The sequence below is a fragment of the Sceloporus occidentalis genome, unplaced genomic scaffold (genome assembly GCF_023333645.1).
Source record: "Sceloporus occidentalis isolate IW3139 unplaced genomic scaffold, rSceOcc1.0.p SCAF_137, whole genome shotgun sequence".
NCBI lineage: Eukaryota > Metazoa > Chordata > Lepidosauria > Squamata > Phrynosomatidae > Sceloporus > Sceloporus occidentalis.
Genome location: NW_028317117.1, coordinates 1,478,198 through 1,500,044, shown reverse-complemented (window position 1 = coordinate 1,500,044; position 21,847 = coordinate 1,478,198). Strand labels below are relative to the sequence as shown.

Sequence of the window (21,847 nt, the reverse complement as noted above, 5' to 3'; positions counted from 1 at the left end):
TGCAGACATTCACCGGCTGCAAGAGAGAAGGATCCAAGTCCCCTGCAGCACTGCGGGAGATCCTACTCTATGGCAGCCGTGAATGTCTGCAGGATGCGCTCAGACATCCTCTGCTGCTGCTATCCGGTACTTCCGCTGGGGCTTCTATGGTGGAGCACTGGAAGGTCATGTCACGCCGGCACTCAGTTGTAGAAGCCCAGGCGGCAGTGCAGTCAGTAGAGGGGGTTGTCTGCATCATGCAAACATTCACCGGTTGCCAGAGAGGAGGATCCAGGTCCCCTGCAGCACCTACAAATGAAAGAAAAAAAACACCTGCATGTCCCGGGCATTGGACGATACGAATTGCACATCCCTGCACTCCCACTGTCTACATCCAGCAAGATAATGCACCATGTCACAAAGCTCACATCATCTCAGTCACCAGATCTCAATCCAATAGAGCACCTTTGGGATGTGGTGGAACAGGAGATTCGCATCATGGATATGCAGCCGACAAATCTGCAGCAACTGCGTGATGTCATCATTAACATACGGACCAAAATCTCTGAGGAATGTTTCCAGGACCTTGTAGAAAGTATGCCACAAAGAATGAAGGCAGTTTTTAAGGCAAAAGGGGGTCCAATCCAGTACTAGTAAGGTGTACCTAATAAAGTGGCCAGTGAGGTATCTCCACTTAAATCCATACACACATTTACCCACTGAAAGCCACAAACACAGATATCTGGTGGGGGCACTGTAAATGCGGCAGGGGTCACGTATACTTGCTGCACTGCCCTTGCAGATTAGGAGCAGACTGTCAGAGTTAGTGCAATCTTCCCTTCTTCTGACTGTAAGGTGACTTTTTGCAATACGTCCACATGACACATGCGCAGGGCATGGGAGGCGCACAACACGATGCAGATCACATAGTGAATGAATAGTGTGGCCGAAACGGATGTGTGAGTTGCAATCCTCTCAGGTGTTGTTGTAGGCTCAAGGGGCAGCTGCTTTTGGCCCAGGGCTGGTCCAAGACATTGTGCTGCCTGGGTCCAAGGATGAAATGCTGTCCCCCACATACATTTTTTTTTAATTAAATATGTCAGCCTCAAAGTCGTGCAAATAGATTAAATCTAACAGCATTTAGGATTATCTCATCTCTCTTCTTTCTCCATTTCTCCTTATCTCTCCCCTTCTCATTTTCTCTCCTTTTACTCTTCATCTTTCTCCTTGTTAGAATATTCTTTGTCTTGAATATCTAAGCTTCTCCAGTGATCAAACAGCAATCAAGACCACAGCTTCTATGTCTTATTAATCAGGTTTATTAGATAACAAATTATCAATTCATACAATACCAATGCTGGAACAAATGTTGATAAAAGGTATTGTAGGCTAAATATCTTGGTGAGATGAAGATGAGAGCGTGGAAAGAGCGTGGAAAGAGACTTTGTCTTTTTAGTCATGCCAATTTATACCCCTTTACATTTGGTTAGGGTATACGTAAAGGAATCCTATTAGAACAGTAATAGGATACACCGGCATTCCACAGAAGACCCTAAAAAATACGTCACTTAATTGATACCATATGTTCCTAGCACTCAAGTTGCATTCAGGCCTAAAATGTGCAGAACAAAATAAAAGTATAAAAATGATTTCTTACACTCCTCAACTGTCAAAATCACTCTCCTTTCTCTTTATCCCTGTGTTGCTTTATAAATATACTTTTTAATCTACCTCTTTCGTCTTTCTTTTTATCTTTACTCTTTCCCGCATCTCTCCTCCTTCTCATTATCGCCTCAGTTTTTTCCCTTCTCTCCCCTTATTCATTATCTCTCCTAAGTTTTGTGGTGGACGTGTGAGATCAATTCCTACAGACCTCTGTTTCAGTGTTCCATCGCTGTGTGTGCGGCTTCAGTGCTGAGATTTGACATCATATCCCGGCACTCAGCATCAATAGCCAGCAAGTTTTGTGAGAGAGCTGTGAAATAGAGGAGTGACGTGCTCCCTTTATTCTGGGCTGATTAAAGAGAGATCCATGATCTCCCCAACTAGCCCTGCTCCTCCAGAGGCTCGCAGTTCAGTCCACTTCTAGGGAGAGCTGGCAGGGTGGTACCTGTGATTGCCGCCTCTATCAAAATACCGCCTGGGTCCCACTGACCTAGCAGACCCATGTATGGACCGGCTCTGTTTGCGCCCCCCGTAAGGAATGGACTCAGGGGAGCTGCCACTATTGCCCCCACGTTAAAGACATCCCTGAACAGGGGCAATGGAGAAAAATGACTTTAATTATGCTGAATGCTGTGAAGTAGTTCTAGTCTCTATACAATAAGGTATCTATAAACATTTAGATTGATGCATGCTCCTGTGTATAATTTCATTTAGTGTATTTTTTCCAATTCATATTGATGTTTTCAAGTATAGCTCCATTAATCAGAAAATGATAACATGGGATTCCAGAAGCAGCATATATGTTGGCAGGAAACTGTTAATCATTAATCTTTAACATACATGTTTTACTATTCATTTCTGGCCTAAAAAGGATTATGTAACATTTAGGGAAAAATATACAGCTCAAAAGTCCAGCATTTGAGGTTAATATGGCAAAGATCTCCACAGCCACCATGTATTTCCCTTTGGTGCTCAGATACACCGGGATCATTGCAATCCAAGCACTACAGAACACCAGCATCCTGAAGGTGATGTACTTGGCCTCATTAAAACTGTCTGGTAATGTCCTGGCTAAAAAAGCTATAATAAAACTCATAGCTGCCAGGATCCCCAAATAGCCCAGGACAGAGTAAAAGGCAATAACTGAGCCTTCGTTACACTGAATGATGATCTTTCCCTGATAAGAGTGCATGTCCTGCTCCTTAAAGGGAGGTGAAATAATCAACCAAATGATATTAATTAGAACTTGAATAAACGAGCAGAACAAGACTATAGAAATTGGCAGTTTCACTCCGATACATTTATTCCACTTGCTGCCAGGCCTGGTGGCTTTAAAAGCAATACAGACCATGATAGTCTTGGCCAATACAGAAGACACAGCTACGGAGAAGATGATTCCAAAGGAGGTTTGGCGAAGTATGCAGGTTATATCCACTGGCCGTCCAAGGAACAGAAACACACAGAGGAAGCTCAGCATTATGGAAACAAGGAGGATGAAGCTGAGGTTCCTGTTATTAGCTTTAACAATATAGTTATTCCAGTGTAAAATAAAAAATCTCAGTACTGCCAGAGTAATTAAGCAAAAGAGAACTGAGACAGATGCCATTGTTGCAGTCAAGGTATCATCTGTATAGGATAGAAATTCCACCACTTTGGGAATACATCGATCCTTTTTCTCATTTGGCCATTCATCTACTGGGCATTTTAAACAATTGTCACTGTCTGTAAAAAGTGATAAGTAATATATTGTTAGCAATAGAGAGCAATAGTCTGTTTATAGGTTAATATTTTAATATTCCAATGATTCAGTACTCAGTGCAGGTCTAACATACCAGTAACATTTGATATTTCTCCTTCTGAACAATAAACACAGTCGTAGCAGCAGGAGTGTATTCCAAATAGCTGGACTTTCCTCTGACCAGGTAAACAATTATTTGAGCATTGAGATCGGGGAATCTGACAAACAAATATGAATTCATTAACGTACATCTTTGTTACAGACCAAACTGTTAAGGCTGATTCAGATTGATTCAGAAGATTTACAGTCAGAGCCGGCCTTAGGCGTTGTGGCGCCCTGTGCGGACTACTCCTCTGGCGCCCCCCCCCTCTGCCCCTTCAAACTACTCCCCCTCTCTACCCCTTCAAACTACCTCTGCCCCTTCAAACTACACCCCCCCTGTCCCTTCAAACTACACCCCCCCTCTGTCCCTTCAAACTACACCCCCCCGCCACTTCAAACTACACCCCCCCTTCAAACTACTCCCCCCCCCTTTCCCCCTTCAAACTACCCCCCCCCCCACACTTACCTTGTTGCCGGAGTCCTGCGGTGAGAGCGGGAGGCATCCGTCTTCTCGCTCTGCCGGCATTTCATGTTGAGCGCCGGCACAGTGACGGAGTCACGGAGAGTAAGGGGCGCCGAGCGGTTGCTTAGAACTTCACGAGCAACCGCTCGGAGCCCCTGACCAGGACTTGGATTAAAGCATCGTTTTTTTCTTTAAAACTTTATTTAACATGAATGATGTTAAATAAAGTTTAAAAAAAAAAAAACGATGCTTTAATCTAAGTCCCGGTCAGGCGCCCCTGCAACCATGGCGCCCTGTGCGGTCGCACAGGTCGCACACCCCTAAGGCCGGCCCTGTTTACAGTAAGGGTTATGGGGGGGGGGGGGGTGATTCTGGTATTTCATTAAAAATTCTAAAACAGAAGGAGAGGTTATGGATGGAATGAGTGTAATATTGAAATGGAATTAGACATACTACATACACTACATTAATAATTTCTAAATTTCTGACCTCATTGTTGTTGGTCTTCCATGTTATCACATGTGTGTTAATGGCAAGCCTCTGACCACTTGGATACCAAGGAGTATAAAGGCCTACATGACTGTCATTTCTTACTGAATCAGATGTGAATTTAATATTTGTAAGCATGTAAGGGAGAACATATTCACCATCTTGATCAAAAACAGGCACTGGCTTGTCCGAGCCCCGTATATAATCTGTATTCTTTATATAATGATGTATCTTTTAAATGAAGTAGAAGATGTATTAAGATAATAACATAATATAATAATTCTATGTAAAAATGTATAATAAATGAAATTTTAAACAGCTGTGACCATTTTTGTGAATGGGCTGCCGTCATTGGGAATTGTAGCGTTCATGACAACTGGGCTCTCAGAAACAAGCACAATTTTAACTTTGTTTGCCCATAACAGCACACCAACATTAATATGAATGCATCACTCTAAACATATTTGCAACATTTATTGATTTTCACATAAACTTAAACTTATTGTATGAAAAAATACACAAAAAGGCACACTTCCAGTCACTTCCTAGTAATGATTTCGTTTGAAAATAATCCTATTCGTTAAATTGCGAGTTGACAAAAATTTGAGCCTGCAGCATCAACTAAACCTTGGAAACTAGACGCTCCCCTTTTGTAGATAGGATAGGTGCCAAAGAAATTAATCAATGCTGAATGTATAAGTAGAGTAGGATTTATTAATAAAGGTTGTGTTTCAACCTTTAAAGGGTCTTCTCAATTTCTGTTCCAGGTTCGGGATGTGGGCTAAGAAGGCAAGGGAACTCCTTCACTGCGACATATATCTGCAGTCCCCACATGCGTATAGTGACCATGCATAAATCATTAAAACACCAGCATTCAAACATAAATTTTATTATTATTTTAAAATATTTCATAACTGATTACTGTCTGGTCACTTATTAGTGCCACGTTAGGTCAGTGATTAATGATAGGTCTCATTGATAAATGTCAGTGGCCTAAACCTGTTGCTTAGAAGTGATCTACATTACATCAATTACAGACATTCTTTTTTTCTTTTACAATATTCATTTGATTTTTTTTTTTTTTTTTCACCAGTTGCTAGGGTAGGCTGTTGCTTGTTGGTGGTAAGTTTTACTGAAAATGGAAAAGACATAGGCATATGAGACATAAACATAGAGGGAAGAGAAAGCCTATTAGTACTGTATTTGCTCGATTATTAGACGACCTTGATTATAAGATGACCCCCCACAATCTGAATATTAATTTAGGAAAAAAAGAAAAAGCCTGATTATAAGATGACCCTATAGGAAACATTTTTACTAGTAAATATTCATTCATGTAACTTTTTCATATTTTATAAAAGCTATGATTGAGAAATCTTTTTTTTGTTTTTATTTCCTTTTATTTCCCAACCTGCCCCCAGTTATGCACATCTACCCCCAGTTATGCACATCTGCCCCCAGAAATGCCTTATACCCCCTATATGCCACTCTGCCCCATGATATGCCTTTTAACCCCCTATATGCCACTCTGCCTCCAGAAATGCCGTATACCCCTATATGCCACTCTGGGATATAGGGGATTAAAAGGCATATCATGGGACAGAGTGGCATATAGGGGGCCACTTACACACCCAGACACTAATATACCCACTTACATACCCACTCCCACGTGATTACGCAGTGACGCTGTGTGACCCCAAAAATTAAAGAGGTAAGTCTACCGGATTCGCCGATGACTTTGGGACGGCCCAGTGCTGCCGGGGTCCCATGGACGGGCCGGTCTTGCTTCTGGAGCGCCCCCTGTCACAGAGAGATCAATGATCTCCCCAACCAGCTCTGCTTCCCCGTGGGCAGGTTATCCCGGCAGTGGGCAGGCTATCCCGGAGCGGAGGGAACGCTAGGCCGGGAAAGGTACGCACGTAGACAGCCTCCGCTGCTGCCCGTGCTTTCGCCGGCGCTCGGTGATAGACGCCCGTTGAAAGTGCCAGCAGCAGCTGAGGTTACCAGACAGGAGGATCCAGGTCCCCTGCAGCGCTGCAGGGGATCTGGATCATAGTCTCATAGTCACTTGCTCTGAAAAAAACCCTCGTCTTATAATCGAGCAAATACGGCATTTTGTGGCGTCTGAAAACAAGACATGTTTTTAGTTACTTTGTTTAAATGGCTACATCCAAGAGGTCACAGTCTAATACTAAAACGTTGTGCATCGACTGCCCCCACTAGGCATCAGGGAGTCTGGGGGTGCATTGGTAAGTTGGGGGGGGTCAGAGTGGTATATCTAGGGGGGGGCATAAAGCATATCTAGGGGGGGCAGAGTGTCATATCAGGGGAGCAGAGTGTCATATCAGGGGAGCATAAAGCATATCTGGGGGGCAGAGTGCCACAATTTTATGTGCTTTTAATGGATGGAAAGACAATCAGGGAAGTTGCAAATATATTTCATTACATTTTAAATTTAATAATAATAGAAGTAAAATGCACAATAAATGTAATGCACATAAATCAAACCCACAACTCCCCGCCCCCAATCCGTGGAAAAATTGTCTTCCACAAAACCTGTCCCTGGTGCCAAAAAGGTTGGGGACCACTGGTGTAAAGGGTTAAACAGACATGCGATAGGCATAAAGCTATATCGATTGATTTTTACCTGACGTCAAATTCTGTTTCTATGTCAGATTGGGGGATATTACTTAGACCCTACTTACTTCTCTATATCTCCATCCTCACATGGTGTGACACAGTGTGTTGCAAGTAACAGTTCACTATTTAGTTAATTAGTGAACTGTTACTTGCAACACACTGTGTCCCACCATGTGAGGATGGTTTAATGGATGTTCCATGTTCTTTAATATTTGTAATCAATTAAGTGCATATTGTTAAATATTGCGATTGACGGCGTCTTCATTAATGAGTCAAATAACAAAAATTTCCTCATATAGGGTCTTTCTAATATTTACCTGGTGTTTGAAATTTGTTCTTTTTTCTCTTTTATAAGGCGCCTTATTCAAATTTAAATTCATGCTTTCCACAGCATGAGCCATAAGATTTACCGCAAAATGCACTCGTGGAGAAACACCGGTAAATAAATCCATTCCAAGTTTACCGAATCGTTTTGTCTCAGTACAGTTCCGTAAAGATATTCTGTAAAAAAAACTTAATATTTTATTTTTCAATGAACTTAAAGACAAACATTGGAAATATAGGGAATAAATATCTGCAAGTAGTCCATCGTTCGGGAATTTGGAGGGTTTGATATCTTCGAAATAATTTTTGGTTCCAGGAAACAATATAGGCGAGTGTTCAATACCCAAACTGCCATTAAATGTGCCAGTATTACTCAGAAACACTTCTTCCTTTGAAGCCCAGGAAGGGGGAAGAATTAGTGTCTTACTGTGAAAAACATCTTTTAAGACAAGCAGTGTGCTAATAGAAGCATATGTTAAGGCTCCACAAATCACAATAACTTGAGCAGAAGATTTTCTAACAGTTTCACTGATGTGATGTAAATCATTTTTGATGCCCTTGTTGCTATGTATTGTGTAGGCAACACAAATACCCTGATCATTGAGATATTTGGTTAAAATAAGACTCTGTTGATTTCCACCGTCATCATCCGATGTAAATATTCCAACCCAGGTCCAGCCAAAGTGTTTCAGAAGGTCGGATATTATTAAGAAATGGACATGTTCATTCTGAAGTGCCCTGAAAAAGTACGGGTAGACACGTCGATCACTTAATGAATAATCTGTGGCTCCATAGCTGATCTACAAAATATGAAAACATTATATCATTTGTAACTTCTGATAATCATACAATGCATTAAAGTATTGTTTTCCTAGAATACATTTGGAACAAGGATGGGTATAACATTTATTTCTGCTAAACACCGCATGTCCTCTCACTGGCCAGAATCTTTCCACCTATGAATATTGTCAAGGAATTGACGTATTTGCTCGATTATAAGACGACCTCGTCTTATAATCAGACCTCAAATAGGTCTGACTATGAGACGACTAAGATCCAGATCCCCCGCAGCTGCAGGGGACCTGGATCCTCCTGTCTCCCCCCCCCCCCGCCCCACTTACCGGTGCTTCTGAGTACCCGGTGTGCAGCCGGAAGGAGGTGTGGCTAGCAGCGGGGGTTGTCTGCGTCCATCGCGCAGACCTTCCCTGGCTGTCAGAGATCAGAGATCTCTCTGATAGTCGGGGAAGGTCTGCGCGATGGACGCAGACAACCCCCGCTGCTAGCCACACCTCCTTCCGGCTGCAGCGTAAGTTCTACATGCTGCCCCGGCTACATGACAGGGGAGTCAGAAGCACCGGTAAGTTTGGAGGAGGGAGGGGGAGGGAGTGTTAAACGGGGGGCATAAGGCATTTCTGGAGGCAGAGTGTTCTATGAAATGCCTTTTAACCCCCTTAATGCCACTCTGCCTCCAGAAATGCCTTTTTAACTCTCTATACGCCACTCTGCCTCCTGAAATGCCTTTTAACCCCTTAATGCCAGAGTGGCATATAGGGGTATAAGGCATTTCTGGAGGCAGAGAGGCACATAGGGGGTCAAAAGGCATTTCATGGGGCACAGTGGCATATAGGGGGTATAAGGCATTTCTGGGGCAGATGTGCATAACTGGGGGGGCAGGTTGGAAAATAGAAGGAAATAAAACCAAAATATTTTTCTCAATCATAGCTTTTATTAAAAAAAATAGTTTACATGAATTAACATTTACTGGTAAAACTTTTTTCCTATAGGGTCGTCTTATATTCAGGCTTTTTCTTTTTTTTTCTAAATTAATATTCAGATTTGGGGGGTCGTCTTATAATCGATCAAATAAGGTACTTTTAATGCCCCCCTATACAAGAGAAATGTGTCTCTTATAGTGTGTTTCAGGAGCACACATTCTCCTGAACTGAGGATGGGTGTAAGGGTAGGCATACTTAAGGTCTATATCATCTAGGGTTTAAAAAAAACTTGTCTCTTCATGCACTTGGAGGACTAAGAGCAGAGGTCACTCATAACCCGTGCATCCCTTGGTTAATAGGTGTTAGGGTCTGCATACCGGACCCCCAAGAAGTCACTCACCTGAGTACCCGCTGTCCGTGTACTAGATCCAGCATCAAGCCTCCAGCTTCCTCCTTTGACTACGCTGCCTTCCATAATCCTGACCTTGGGTACTAAACGGCTCTCCCTGATTTCTTGTGTACCAACTCTGGCTATTGATCTTGGACGACGCTTATTTCCATGCACCTGACCCCGGCTACGTGTACTGGACTACACTGGTTTCCATGACCTTGACCCCGGCTACTTGTACTGGACTACACTGCATTTAGTAGATCTGACTCTGTTTATGCTTTTTGACCTTTAGGGTTATCCTGCATACCGGACTCCTCCATCTCCCATTCCTGACAATAGGGTACCACTGTTTTTTGGTTTTTTTTAACATTTAACTTTTTTCAGATTATTTTTATTGTGGAGGGTGTTTTTTTTTTTACAAAATCTTATATATTTTTTTAAACATTGCAGAAACTGAAAGAGGGTGAGAGGCACATGATGTAGCAATGGGTCAAGGCAAGGGTTTACATTTAAACTTTTATATGCCCTAATCCTATTAGGAGTGGGATGAGGGGGTGGCACAGGATGATCCATATACCCCCAAAGCTTATTTTATTGCCATACCATTCACAGAGGTGGACAAGGAAGTGGGCAATTATCACACCTGGGTAATAGGACATCCTATTTAAGTTTTTTAAGTGTTTTAATATGCATTTCCATAACATTTCTACTAAATTAAAATAAAGTTGCATTACTTTATTTTAATCTCACAGCATTTAAAGTCACTGGCAGATCTAAGAAAGTATATGTCAATGTATGCACAAGTTCTATTGAGTGTGTTAACATGCAACCTCTTTAAAGTCAACCCTTAACCCCTTCACGACCTTTGCCGGTTCAGGACCGTCACGCAAAAAACCTCGGGGAGCAGTTAGATCGCTCCCCGGAACGTTTTTATTAGTAAAAAAAAACAAAGACGGCAGGTCTTTTAAATATAATCAAGAACACCAACTAAGTGGAAAAAACGACCTCTGATCGTTTCTTAAACTAAGCTTTTAGCGGCAGGGCGCCACCATGGTTAACCTACCGTCCAAGATGGCGCTGCCCTTCTCCTGACAATGGCCTCAGAAGCGATTTCAAATCGCTTTCATCACTAGGTGGTGTTGCTGGATGCCATCAGCATCCAGTGATTGACACCCCAAGCCTAAATATCACTCAGGAGAGTGATCTTGATTTGCTCAGTCAAAGGCAATGTTTATAAACATTTGCCTTTGACCGGTAAAGATCTGCCTCCCTCCATCACTTGCTTTTAGTGAGGGAGAGAGACAGATCGTGGTAAAAAAAGGTATACTTTTTTTATAAAATATTATAAAAAAATTATCCACAAAGGCTCTTATAAGAGCCCCTCTTTTTATTTTAACCCCTTCCTTACCGTTGATCACTGCATTGGCAGTGATATTGCACATCAGCACTTTTTTGCTGTTTGTGCACTTTTATTTTTATCCACATTTTTTTATACTTTATATTTTATATAATTTCATATTATTTTTAGGTACCATTAACCACTCCTTTGCTGTAGATCAGTCCTTAGGGATTGATCCCATAGCAGCATCAACTTTTATCTTACTGATTTTTCTGTCAGATCAACTCCTACAGCCCTACCTCATTTTGAGGAAGACAAAGGCCTGGTACAAGAAGGTTGCAATTTATCTGATGCAAATTGCAACCTACAATGCTTTTTTGTTGCACGAAAAAGCAAATGCCGGAATGTCTTTTTTGCAATTTCAGCTTCGAGTAATTTCGGATATCTTGTACCAAGATGCACATGGTCCCCGGGCGGTGATGGAGTCTAGCAGAATTGGGGCCATTTTATTTTTAAAATTCCTCCTACAGAGAAGAAGCAGAATCCCCCAAAAAGATGCAGGGTATGCTACAGCAGGGGGCAAAGAAAGGACACCCCATTCTACTGTCCAGATTGCCCTGGAGAACCTGCACTCTGCCTTGGTAACTGCTTCAAGCTGTACCACACAGCTGCCTATTTTTTATTTTTTTTCCCTGCTCCACTTTTGTATTTTTTTCCCCATTTACTGCTTTTTAGATGTTTTTTTGCTGCGACAAGTGTCCCCTGTGTCTATTCCATGGCTGAGGGATCGCTTAACGGTGCTAGATCAAATCCCTTCTTGGAGAAAGGCGAGGCTTTCTTGTAGCCTGCCCCATCTGAAAGTTGGGTACAAAAAAAGTTTTGACCGGATGTTGTACAGTGAATTACGCATGTCTCAAATGTTACAGTTTAGCCCCCACACAACCTGCCAAACCCATGCATGTGGGGTATCGCTGTACTCAGGACAGTGACATATACCAGGACCTGTATATCTGTAACTAAAGTACAATTTGTGTGGAAAAAAAATTACTATTACATAGTTTGACAAAGTGTGGTTGTATAATTGGTGCATGGAAAGGGTTAAAATAACAGCATTTGGAATACCCAGGGGTGTCTAGTTTTCAAAAATATATGGTTTGATGGGGTTAAATTGAGTTAACTGGCTTCAAAGATATTCCAAAGAGGAGATGGAGGCGGAATGACCAGATGCTAAAAGTCAGTATTGAAAACCTGAATTACGCATGCCCCAAAAGTAGCCTTTTACCAGCCAAACAATATGACAAACCCATGCATGTGGTGGATTGCTGTACTCAGGAGATGTTGCTGGACACATATTGGGGTGTCTAGTTTTCAAAAATATATGGTTTGACAGGGTTAAATTGAGTTAATCGGCTTCAAAGATGTTCCAAAGAGGAGATGGAGGCAGACTGACGAGATTTTTTAAAAAAGGTTTGGAAATCATAAAACGCTGCTTGTCCTTATAACTTACAAAAAACAGCAAAAAAAACATAAAAACATTGGGTATTTCTAAACTCAGGACAAGTAGTAGAATCTATTTAGCTAGTTTTTTATTTGCTTTTTTAGGTGAGTAAAAGATTTTTCAAATAAAAGTCATAAAAGGTGTTTTTTTTCAATTTTTCACCATGTTTTTTTTTTACAGTAAATAAGATGATATGATCAAAATAATGATATCTGAAGAAAGCCCATCTTGTCCTGAAAAAAACAATATATAACTTGTGTGGATACACTAAATGGGTGAGGAGAAAATTATAGCTGAACACAAGGACCGCAAAAGTGTTAAAACAGCCTCAGTCCCACAGGGTACAAAAATAAAAAATAAGCCCGGTCCTTAATGGGTTAACTTGAATAGATCAATAAGAGTCTTGTGTTCTACTTATTGAGCTAGGCAGGTTGCTCTGAAAACCCAATCATAATCAAGATTACAATTCTTACAAGCATTTTCTTGGCTGCTGGGAAAACGTAGACATAATAAAATACAAAATAAAATAAAATAAAATACAAGCATCCCTTGTAGCGCTCAGTCCTCTCAGATTAAGAGACACATTTTGATCTTTCTCAAATATATTGTAACTTTTGTATTCTCCTCTGTTGTAGTAGTATTACTATTATCATCTTCTGGTGGTGTTCTTTTTTAAAAATTGTATATTCTGTGGTCTATTTGCTGGAAAGTTGTCAGCTACTTTACTTTAGTAAAGTGTCCTGCTTTCCTGTTTTAGCTATTTGTGACCTTGTCCTTAAATCTCTTTTTGTGGAACTGACTACAAAATTTCTTTGTACCTACCGCTGATTAACCCCTTAATGGCAATACTGTTTCTTACTCGTAGTACATTTTGGGACAAAGGCTATTTTAACATTTTTCAGCGTTGCTGTTTAGCTGTAATATTCTTGTTTCTCATTTTGTGCACCCACACACATTATATATTGGGGGTTTTTTTTCAGGACAAACAGGGCTTTCTTTAGATACCATTATTTTTATCATATCATCTAATTTACTATAAAAAATGATAAAATATGGTGATTTTTTATAAAAAAAAATATTTTCTCCCTTTTTTGAAAAATCTTTTACTCATCTGCAAAAACTAATGAAAACATCTGCTAAATAGATTCTACTATTTGTCCTGAGTTTAGAAATACCTAATGTTGTTATGTTTTTTTTTTGCTTTTTTCTGCACGTTATGGGGCAATAAGTACAAGTAGCGTTTTGCAATTTCAAAACCATTTTTCCCCTAAAGCTGGTCATTCTGCCCCATGCGCTATTTAGGGTAACTTTGAAGCCGGCTAATGCAATTTCCTTCATCAAACCATATATTTTTGAAAACTAGACAACCCAAGGTATTTCAAATGCTGGTATTTTAACCCTTTCAATGTACTAATTCTACCACCAGCCTTTGTTTAGCTTTATGGTTTACTCCAGGTATAAATGCCCCGCTCCTGGTATATGTCACTACGAAACAACACCCCAATATCTGTTCAGAAACATCTCCTGAGCGCAGAGATACCCCACATGGGTTTGTTGGGTTATTTGGGAGGTAAAAGGCCATCTTTGTGAGGTGTGTATTTTTTTGCCACTTAGACATCTGACCAGTCTGTGCCCACGTCCCGTATTTGGGACATCTTGGAAGCCGGCCAATTCAATTTTCCCCATCAAATCATGCATTTTTTTTTTTTTTAAACTAGGCACCCTATGGGCATTTAAAATGCCAATATTTTAACTCTTTCCATGTGGGAATTTTTGTGAAGATTGTTCACAAAATTGTAGGACTTGCGCATAAAAAAACTTTTATTTTTTTTACTAATCACACTGAATAGTGAGGTGGGCTCCATTGCCCTTTCAATGCTGCAAAGCCGCAGATCGTGGCGAAAACACGTACAGGCTTTGTCGTTGTTGCATTGTACCGCCACCCCGTACATTTTTAAAGGGTTAAAGTACCTTGATGGAAAAACTAAATTTGCTATGCTAGCTTAAAGAGAACCAAACATGTGGTCACTATGCCCCCTAAGCCTACCCTAAAAAGCAGACCAGAACCTGCATTTGCACTCCAATGTGATATCCTCAGCAAAACAAATACCGTATTGGCTCAGATATAGGCCGCCCCCGTATATAGGCCGCACCCTAAAAGTTTGGTGCTTTTTTAAAGAAAAAGTTTTTTTCTTTAAAAAAGCACAAAAAAAACATGCTGCCACTCTGTCCTCCCTCCCCGAGATATGCTGCCACTGTCCTCCCCCCCCGAGATATGCTGCCACTGTCCGAACCCCCCCCCGAGATATGCTGCCACTGTCCGAACCCCCCCCCGAGATATGCTGCCACTGTCCTCCTCTGCCCCACGACTTACCGGAGCAGACTCCCGGGTGTCTTGCGAGGCCGGCGGGGGATATCTACGCAATACGCGTATACAACTTCCGGATGTGCCGGCACCGGAAGTTGTATACGCGTATTGCGTAGATGTCCGCCGCCGGCCCCGCAAGACACCCGGGAGTCTGCTCCGGTAAGTCAGGCGGGGGGCCAGAGGTCAAACGCATCGTGCGGTTAGACAACCGCACGATGCGCTTAGACAACCTCCCGTGCCGGCACCCCCCCCGTGGGAAGTGCTGGCAGGGGAGGCTGTCTGAGCGTATCGGGGAGTAGGATGGAGGTCCCCTGCACCGCTGCGGGGGATCTGTATCCTAGCCCCGCTGCCTGCCCGGCGCTAGACCCCGAATATAGGCCGCACCCCCACTTTAAAGACTTAAAGTGGGGGAAAAAAGTGCGGCCTATATTCGAGCCAATACGGTACTTTCTATAAGTTCTGTCTATGGTTTGCTTTTACATCTGTTGATAAGGCAATGAATCTCTAATTCAGTGTCTCGGTAATTGCAATCTACAAGTCACAGCCACTAGAGAAAAAGACTGGCATTTAATTAGATCAGATTTGAATGGACTCACCTGTGTATGACCATATATCCCGAGTATTTGCGCTATGGGCACAGTGGTGACTGAATAGTGATCTCCAATAAAACCAGCCACCTTCCCATGTTCAGAACAGGAATAATTAGGGATGGTCTTCCCAGGTCCAGATAAAATTTGTAAAACACTTTTTACAGCCTTCCTTGTATCTAAGCAAGAATCATAAAGATGGTATCCCAGCGTGATATTTGGTAAAATATCTGTATCATTATTAATTTGTTCAATGGTAAAAAGAAAGATGCGGACATGTGCGTACGAAAGGTAGAAAGGCCTATGGAAATAGACAGTTGGACATTTGTGCTAAATTAGTTTCACAAATTGATTAATAATCATAACCATAATGTGAATCCATGTAAGTAAATGAAAAGGCCACTGGTGATGAATAACAGTTTATAGGCATTATTTCCGTGTGTTAGAAATCGGTAGTAAAGTGAGAGGTACTGCTGCCACTTGGTAGATTGGTGCATTTTATAAATTACTTCTAAAACCTATAATACAGCTTCTATTTCTACGATGGGAAAGGGTGGCACAATTTGCATTCATGCTGGAGATATTGCACAAAAGTATTTTACGGGGAGAAAAATACATAGAATTCTAGTTTTCATATTTTTTTAATCCCCTTCATGTCTGTGCTGTTGCAGGGAAACCGTCTCCAACTCTATCAAAATGAAATTAAGTAACACTACCTTCGGCCTGCGCATTTTGCTTGGCAAGCAGTTTAATAATTTTGGAGATATTATCAATAGATCAATAGATCAGTGTTGCAGGGCCAGCATTATCTCATAGCTTTCCTTTTCTAAAGTTCATTTTTTTTTAAAATAAAGGCTGCCTGAGCACATCAACAAAAAAATAGCAATAACAAAAAGGGAAGAGATAAAGAACAGTCATCTTGAGAAAAAGTAGTTAAGATACCTTTGTCCATGATATAGACACAAGCTGAGGCTTCAATACATTTACCTTGCTTATTTTAATCTGTAAACACACTTAAACATTAAAAAATCCTTTCAAGTTTTCATTGCAAAATAAACCATGACTACTTTTATGTCATGTGACAATTCAACATTCCCTGAAAAAATCTGAATTACTGTTTATAGTTCATAGAATAATTATTACTGGCAACAATTTGGGTATTTAACAGTAATAGGAACAATGCTTTTAACTGTATGTAAGTGTAAAAGAACTTTTCATGCCCCCCCTTTGCATGTCATGTTCCCTCCTGATATAGAAGCGCCAGCAGAACTTCTGAATAAGGACACCCCTGATCTCCTTGTGTTTCTCATCTGCTTACAGCACATCTAGAAGGGTATCTGTTTTCTGAATCCCAACAATTAGGTGTCTTAATAGGCTGCCTAGGTATGGTGGTGCCATGTCCAGCCACCAGATAAAAAAAAAAGGATTCCACAGTTTTTATAATATCTAGTAAAGATAACTTACGCCATACAGATCATGTGCTCCAGAGGTATTTTTGTAAACTGAAAATCCTGCACAGCCGAATGTACAGTGAACACTCCTCCGATTATAACATCTCCATCTTGAAAAAATTCATAGTCGTCGAATGCTTGCCTTATTCGTAATTTACAGGCCGATTCTGAGTGTTTTGTTGCAGATTTGCAAGGTGTCAAACACAGACCAAACATAATCAGTAACACACTAAATGAATACAATCCGGTCATAGATTTAAATATTATTATTCTGGACAATGCAATATATCCCAGCATAATACAGAATATCATGATGTGTGCAGGGTTCAGCTGCATGTTTCAGTACATGGTGAGATGCAGTCTGTGTCTCCTGTAAATGAATTAAAAGCGACTCCGGTGCCCTTGTTTTATACACTAAGGCGTAATACATTTACCAGCATTCTGAATTAAGCTCATACATCTGTGTGTTGGGAATCGCTATTCTGGCCTGTTCTCCAAATATCTAATGTGCACATGAGATCAATCACCAAGTGAATTCACAGCTAAATAAAAAATGCACAATTATTCTGTACAGTTAAAAGTTCAGTGCAATTATCATAGTCATTTACAGTATATTGCAAATAGTAAAAATACAAATGAAAAATAAGAATTTAAATAAATATATTTGGGTTTTGTGATTATTGGACATTAAAGAAGGTTTAAGACACAGAAATACATCAAATATATTCTATACATTAGAATAATTCAAAAATAATTAATGACTATTTAATGTGACTACAGCCATCATATGCACGTTTATGTATAAGACAGTTGAATAAATCATGACACAGTGTACTAAGGAACATGATTGTTATTATGTCCCGATATGTAAAACCATAGAATTCAAAGACAGTTTACTTTCTTTTTCACACAACTGACCTTCTTTCAGTTCCAGCAGAAGGTCAATCAAAATAACCTTTCCCAGGCAGGGCACCACCAACTGCCTCCAAAAAGAAGATAGTGTCTGCTGGAAAAAAACATAAAATAAAAATTTTACTGCCCAATCGGGGAGAGAATGTGCCCTGAGGCCCTGCCCTTTTGCGAAAGTTCCCCGCGAGGTCACGACGGAGAAGTGGGCGAAGAAACAAGGGGAAAGGGGGGCACAGACACAGAAGCAATCAGTAGGGAGATGTTCAGAGATCGTGAATGAGAGTGTAAGAGAACATGAATGAGAGTGTGAGTTTGAGAGAGTATGAAAGAGCATGAGAGACTGAATAAGGGTGAATGACAACAAATTTTGTTTCTGAATATAAAATATCCTCCAAAATGGCAAGAAACCAAATTTGTTGTCCAAAAATGAAACAAAAATATTTGTCCGAATCGTTTTTGGTCCATTTTCATGTTTAATATACATTAACAGTAATGTAAAATACAACGCATACCTATCTGGTATATGCCTAGTTATCAGCCTTTTTGATCCTGTCATGATTTTCAGATTGTGGACTCCCAACCCAGGTCCAGGCAAAATATTTCAGAACCTTGCATATTATAAATTAATGCGCATAGTCATTTTGGATTATTAAGAAAAGGTAAGAGTAAGTAAAAAGTATTTGCAGTTTTGTAGTCTATAGACCGATAGCTCACCCACAACAAATACATTCAGTTTATATATTTTTTTCCTTGAAAAGTTACTAGGTCCATTGAAGTAGCATAGATTAATGGACAGGGCTCATGTATGAGTAAGCGTGAGTGCTGTTTGATTGCTTGTCGGTGTGGTGGGGGTGGAGTGTCCTCACGGGATAATTGGCGCCCTTTTGGTGACCTGTTGAACTTATGTATCTACCAACAACGTGGTCAGTTGGCATGCCCATTGAGTTTAAGGCTGGCAGGTGATTAGTAATAGTTGGTCTGGAACTTTTATACTTAATGGGGGGGAGGTAATTACCATTGGTGGTAAAAGCCTGGAAAGGGGGCTGGCAAGGTTTCTGTACAGTATTGGGTTGCATTAAGTTATTTAGTAATTAATGGTTTGAGGTGATAGTATATGAAAGTTATGTTTGGTAATAGGTTAATACAGTATGATGTTTGAGTTAATAAAGCTGTGACCTGTTATTATACAACTGTGTCTGTGGTTATTTGGGGTAGGCGGGGTTTGGTTTTTGGTGGGATGGAAAGTACTTAGAGCACGGGCCCTACTATCTTCGTACATGAAATATGTTGCACTTGCCAGTCTCCAAGTTAGCCTGTGACAGAGTTAACTTAACAGGCTAGTCAAAATCTTCACCCCACCAAGTTATATTTCAGGCCTTTAACCCCTTCAGTCCCTGGTTTTTGGTACCTCAAGTCCTGGAGGAATTTACATATAGTACCCTATAGGGTAGTATTTTTTATACTTATGGCTTAACGTGTTTGGGGGTTGTGAATGGGGGCAGGGGGTTTATACCTTTTAGATTTTAGGGCAATGGGATGTAAGTTTTTCTTTTTTTTATAAAAAATTTTATTTTTTATTTTTTTATCAGTGCAGTATGGTTAGGGACCTCTTGAACATCTTATTAATTCCAGTGATGTCACAATGACATCACTTATCTCACTTTGTTTTTTAATTATTATTTATTGTATTATTTTAGAGATCTTTTTATTGTTGAAAAAAATTACTTTTTTTTTCTTTTGATTTGTATTCTCACTCTCCTCCCTGCGATCCTACTGCACCGATCACACAGTGTCTGTGATCAGTGGCTCATCGGAGCGATCAGATTTTCCAGCAGGGTTTAGACAGACCCTACAGGGGATATCCTGTCCTCTGATGACCTTCCGGGTGACGTCAGCAGTGATTTAAAACTGTAAAGGTAGACAAGCATCTGATAACGCGATAAAATTGATTGTCATTCAGATTTGGAGAAAAAAAAATCCCTGTGTAATTCTTTCACGAGATGCTGAAAAAGCATTTGACAGACCAAATTGGCATTATCTTAAACCAACACTACAAAAATGTGGCTTCCCCTCTATGTTTGTCAGAGCTATAATGGCAACATACTCTTCCCCAGTAGCAAATGTTTTAAATTAAGGATTTGTTTTGAAGGATTTGAAGGACATTATTATCTCAAATAGAACAAGACAGGGGTGCCCATTGTCCCCGATATTATATGTATTGGCATTAGAGGCATTAGCTATAAAAATACATCATTCTGGAGATATAGCAGATTTTCCCATACCTGAACTAAATACATTACAATTTCATTTCTCTGCAGATGGTATTTTATTAACCATTACTGAACCTCAAAAATCAATCCCTTCATTATTTAATATATTAGAAAACTATAGTAAAATATCTGACCATAAACACTGAAAAAAACCCTCAAGCTATGACGTTAAGTCTCCCACAAAGCACTGTAAATACTCTGAAACAACAATATGATTTTGTCTGGAAAATGCACTATATAGAGTATCTAAGGATAAAACTGACTAATACTATTAAACAAATTATTCTAACCAACGTATCTGAACTGGGGGTAGACATAAAAAAATACTTTAATTTATGGGCCATTTATCTTAATTTATCCTGGTTGGGTCGAATAGCCGCGTTTAAAATGACAGCTTTCCCCAAATTATTATACATTTTTCGCATGATCCCTCTACATATATCTAAAGCTACTTTATTAAAGCATTGGCAGTGCCTCCACCTGACCGGGCATCTAGGACATGGATGGGTTTCCCAAGCAGGAACATAATAAATGACTACAACACACAGTAAAGCAATATGAGGATATATTAACTAATAAATGGCAGATAAAGTAATGCAGATAATACAGTGGCTGACTAAACACACCAAGATATGTCTATCAAGGCCCAACACCCTCCCAAACCACCTGCAGACCTGCGTTCGGACTTCACCCTAATGGCTGATGGGTGCCAGCTGGTGCACAGACGTGTTTAAGGTAATCCACATGTTTAAAACACGTATTACTGCAGACAGAAGGATGAGTAACTCTGTATTACTGTCTGTAATAGACAGGATGCCCTATCAGCGTGACAGGACAGAGTAGACTCTTTACCACTTTTTAGCTGCATAGGCCTAAGGTAACCTCCAGGGTCTGTCAGCCATTTTCTGTGTCTGGTTCCTGCTCCCTCAGCTTTCCCTCTGAGGGTGCAGCCGGCAGCACACACTGGATCCACACTGAAATCACACTGAATTCACAGCACAGAGGAAAGCTGTGGCGGAACTTAACTGCTGCAGCGTGTCCTTCTCCTTCTGTGTCCCACACTGCTGCAGCTCTGGGGTCTCCCCTTAGGCTTAATTGGTCACATGACCGCTCAGCCAATGACTCAGGTGCCAAAGTTCAAAAGTCCCTGAGGTGCAGGAAAAATCTGTGGGGCTATATATATATATATATACCGTATTGGCCCGATTATAGGCCACACCCTATAATCCATTAGTGGAATGGTAAAACAGTATTTCATCTAATGAACAAGAATAAATGTATTTTAAAATTTTTTGTATTTATTATACAGTTAGTCCTGCTATTACATACAAACAGAAAGTTTGAAAACCGATAGCCATTTTAAGGTCCCCCCTTCATAATGCACCTTACTTATTGATATGCCACTCTGCCCCCCAGATATGCCACTCTACCCCCCCGACTTACCAACGTTTCCCCAGACTTGTCCCCCGTGCTCCAGACTCCCTGGTGTCTAGTGGGGGCAGCCATCTGCAAGATGCACGTAGACAACCTCTGCTGCTGCCTGCCACTTCCGCCGACGCTCCACCATAGAAGCCCCAGTGGAAGTGTCGGCAGCAGCGGAGGTTCACCGGCTGTAAGAGAGGAGGATCCAAGCCCCCTGCAGGACATCCTACTCTATGGCAGCCGTGAGTGTCTTCGTAATGCGCTCAGACATCCTCCGCTGCTGCTGTCCAGTACTTCCACTGGGGCTTCTATGGTGGAGCACCGGAAGGTCATGTCACGCCAGCACTCTGAAAGTATGCCACGAAGAATGCAGGTAGTTTTGAAGGCAAAAGGGGGTCCAACCCAGTACTAGTAAGGTGTACCTAATAAAGTGGCCAGTGAGGTATCTCCACTTAAATCCATACACACATTTACCCACTGGCAGGGCGGTTGCTCAA

At 40.9% G+C, this 21,847-nt stretch overlaps 1 protein-coding gene and 1 non-coding gene across 2 annotated transcripts; one reads left to right on the top strand and one right to left on the bottom strand.

The window, feature by feature from the left end:
- Window positions 1-9: 9 nt before the first annotated feature.
- LOC149281210 (vomeronasal type-2 receptor 26-like) lies at window positions 10-16,767 on the bottom strand. Its single transcript, XM_089499556.1, has 8 exons — window positions 16,763-16,767; window positions 15,308-15,599; window positions 7,828-8,200; window positions 7,540-7,577; window positions 4,437-4,667; window positions 3,477-3,600; window positions 2,485-3,366; window positions 10-86 (listed from the first exon to the last, which is right to left on the bottom strand). Exons 1-8 carry the CDS (start codon window positions 16,765-16,767, stop codon window positions 10-12), a joined length of 2,022 nt encoding a protein of 673 aa, XP_089355682.1.
- Window positions 11,589-11,718, top strand: LOC149281211 (small nucleolar RNA SNORA35). The gene has a single exon (XR_016278065.1). It is a non-coding gene; the product is annotated as a small nucleolar RNA SNORA35 (small nucleolar RNA).
- Window positions 16,768-21,847: the final 5,080 nt, after the last annotated feature.

What these genes read in the sequence shown, in the direction of transcription:
- LOC149281210 (XM_089499556.1), bottom strand. An exon ending in GGATATATGGTCATACACAG is followed by an intron (nt 8,201 to 15,307) that starts GTGAGTCCATTC and finishes CATATTTTGTAG; the next exon opens with ATCAGCTATGGAGCCACAGA. An exon ending in AGAAATGAATAGTAAAACAT is followed by an intron (nt 87 to 2,484) that starts GTATGTTAAAGA and finishes CGCATCCTGCAG; the next exon opens with ACATTCACGGCTGCCATAGA.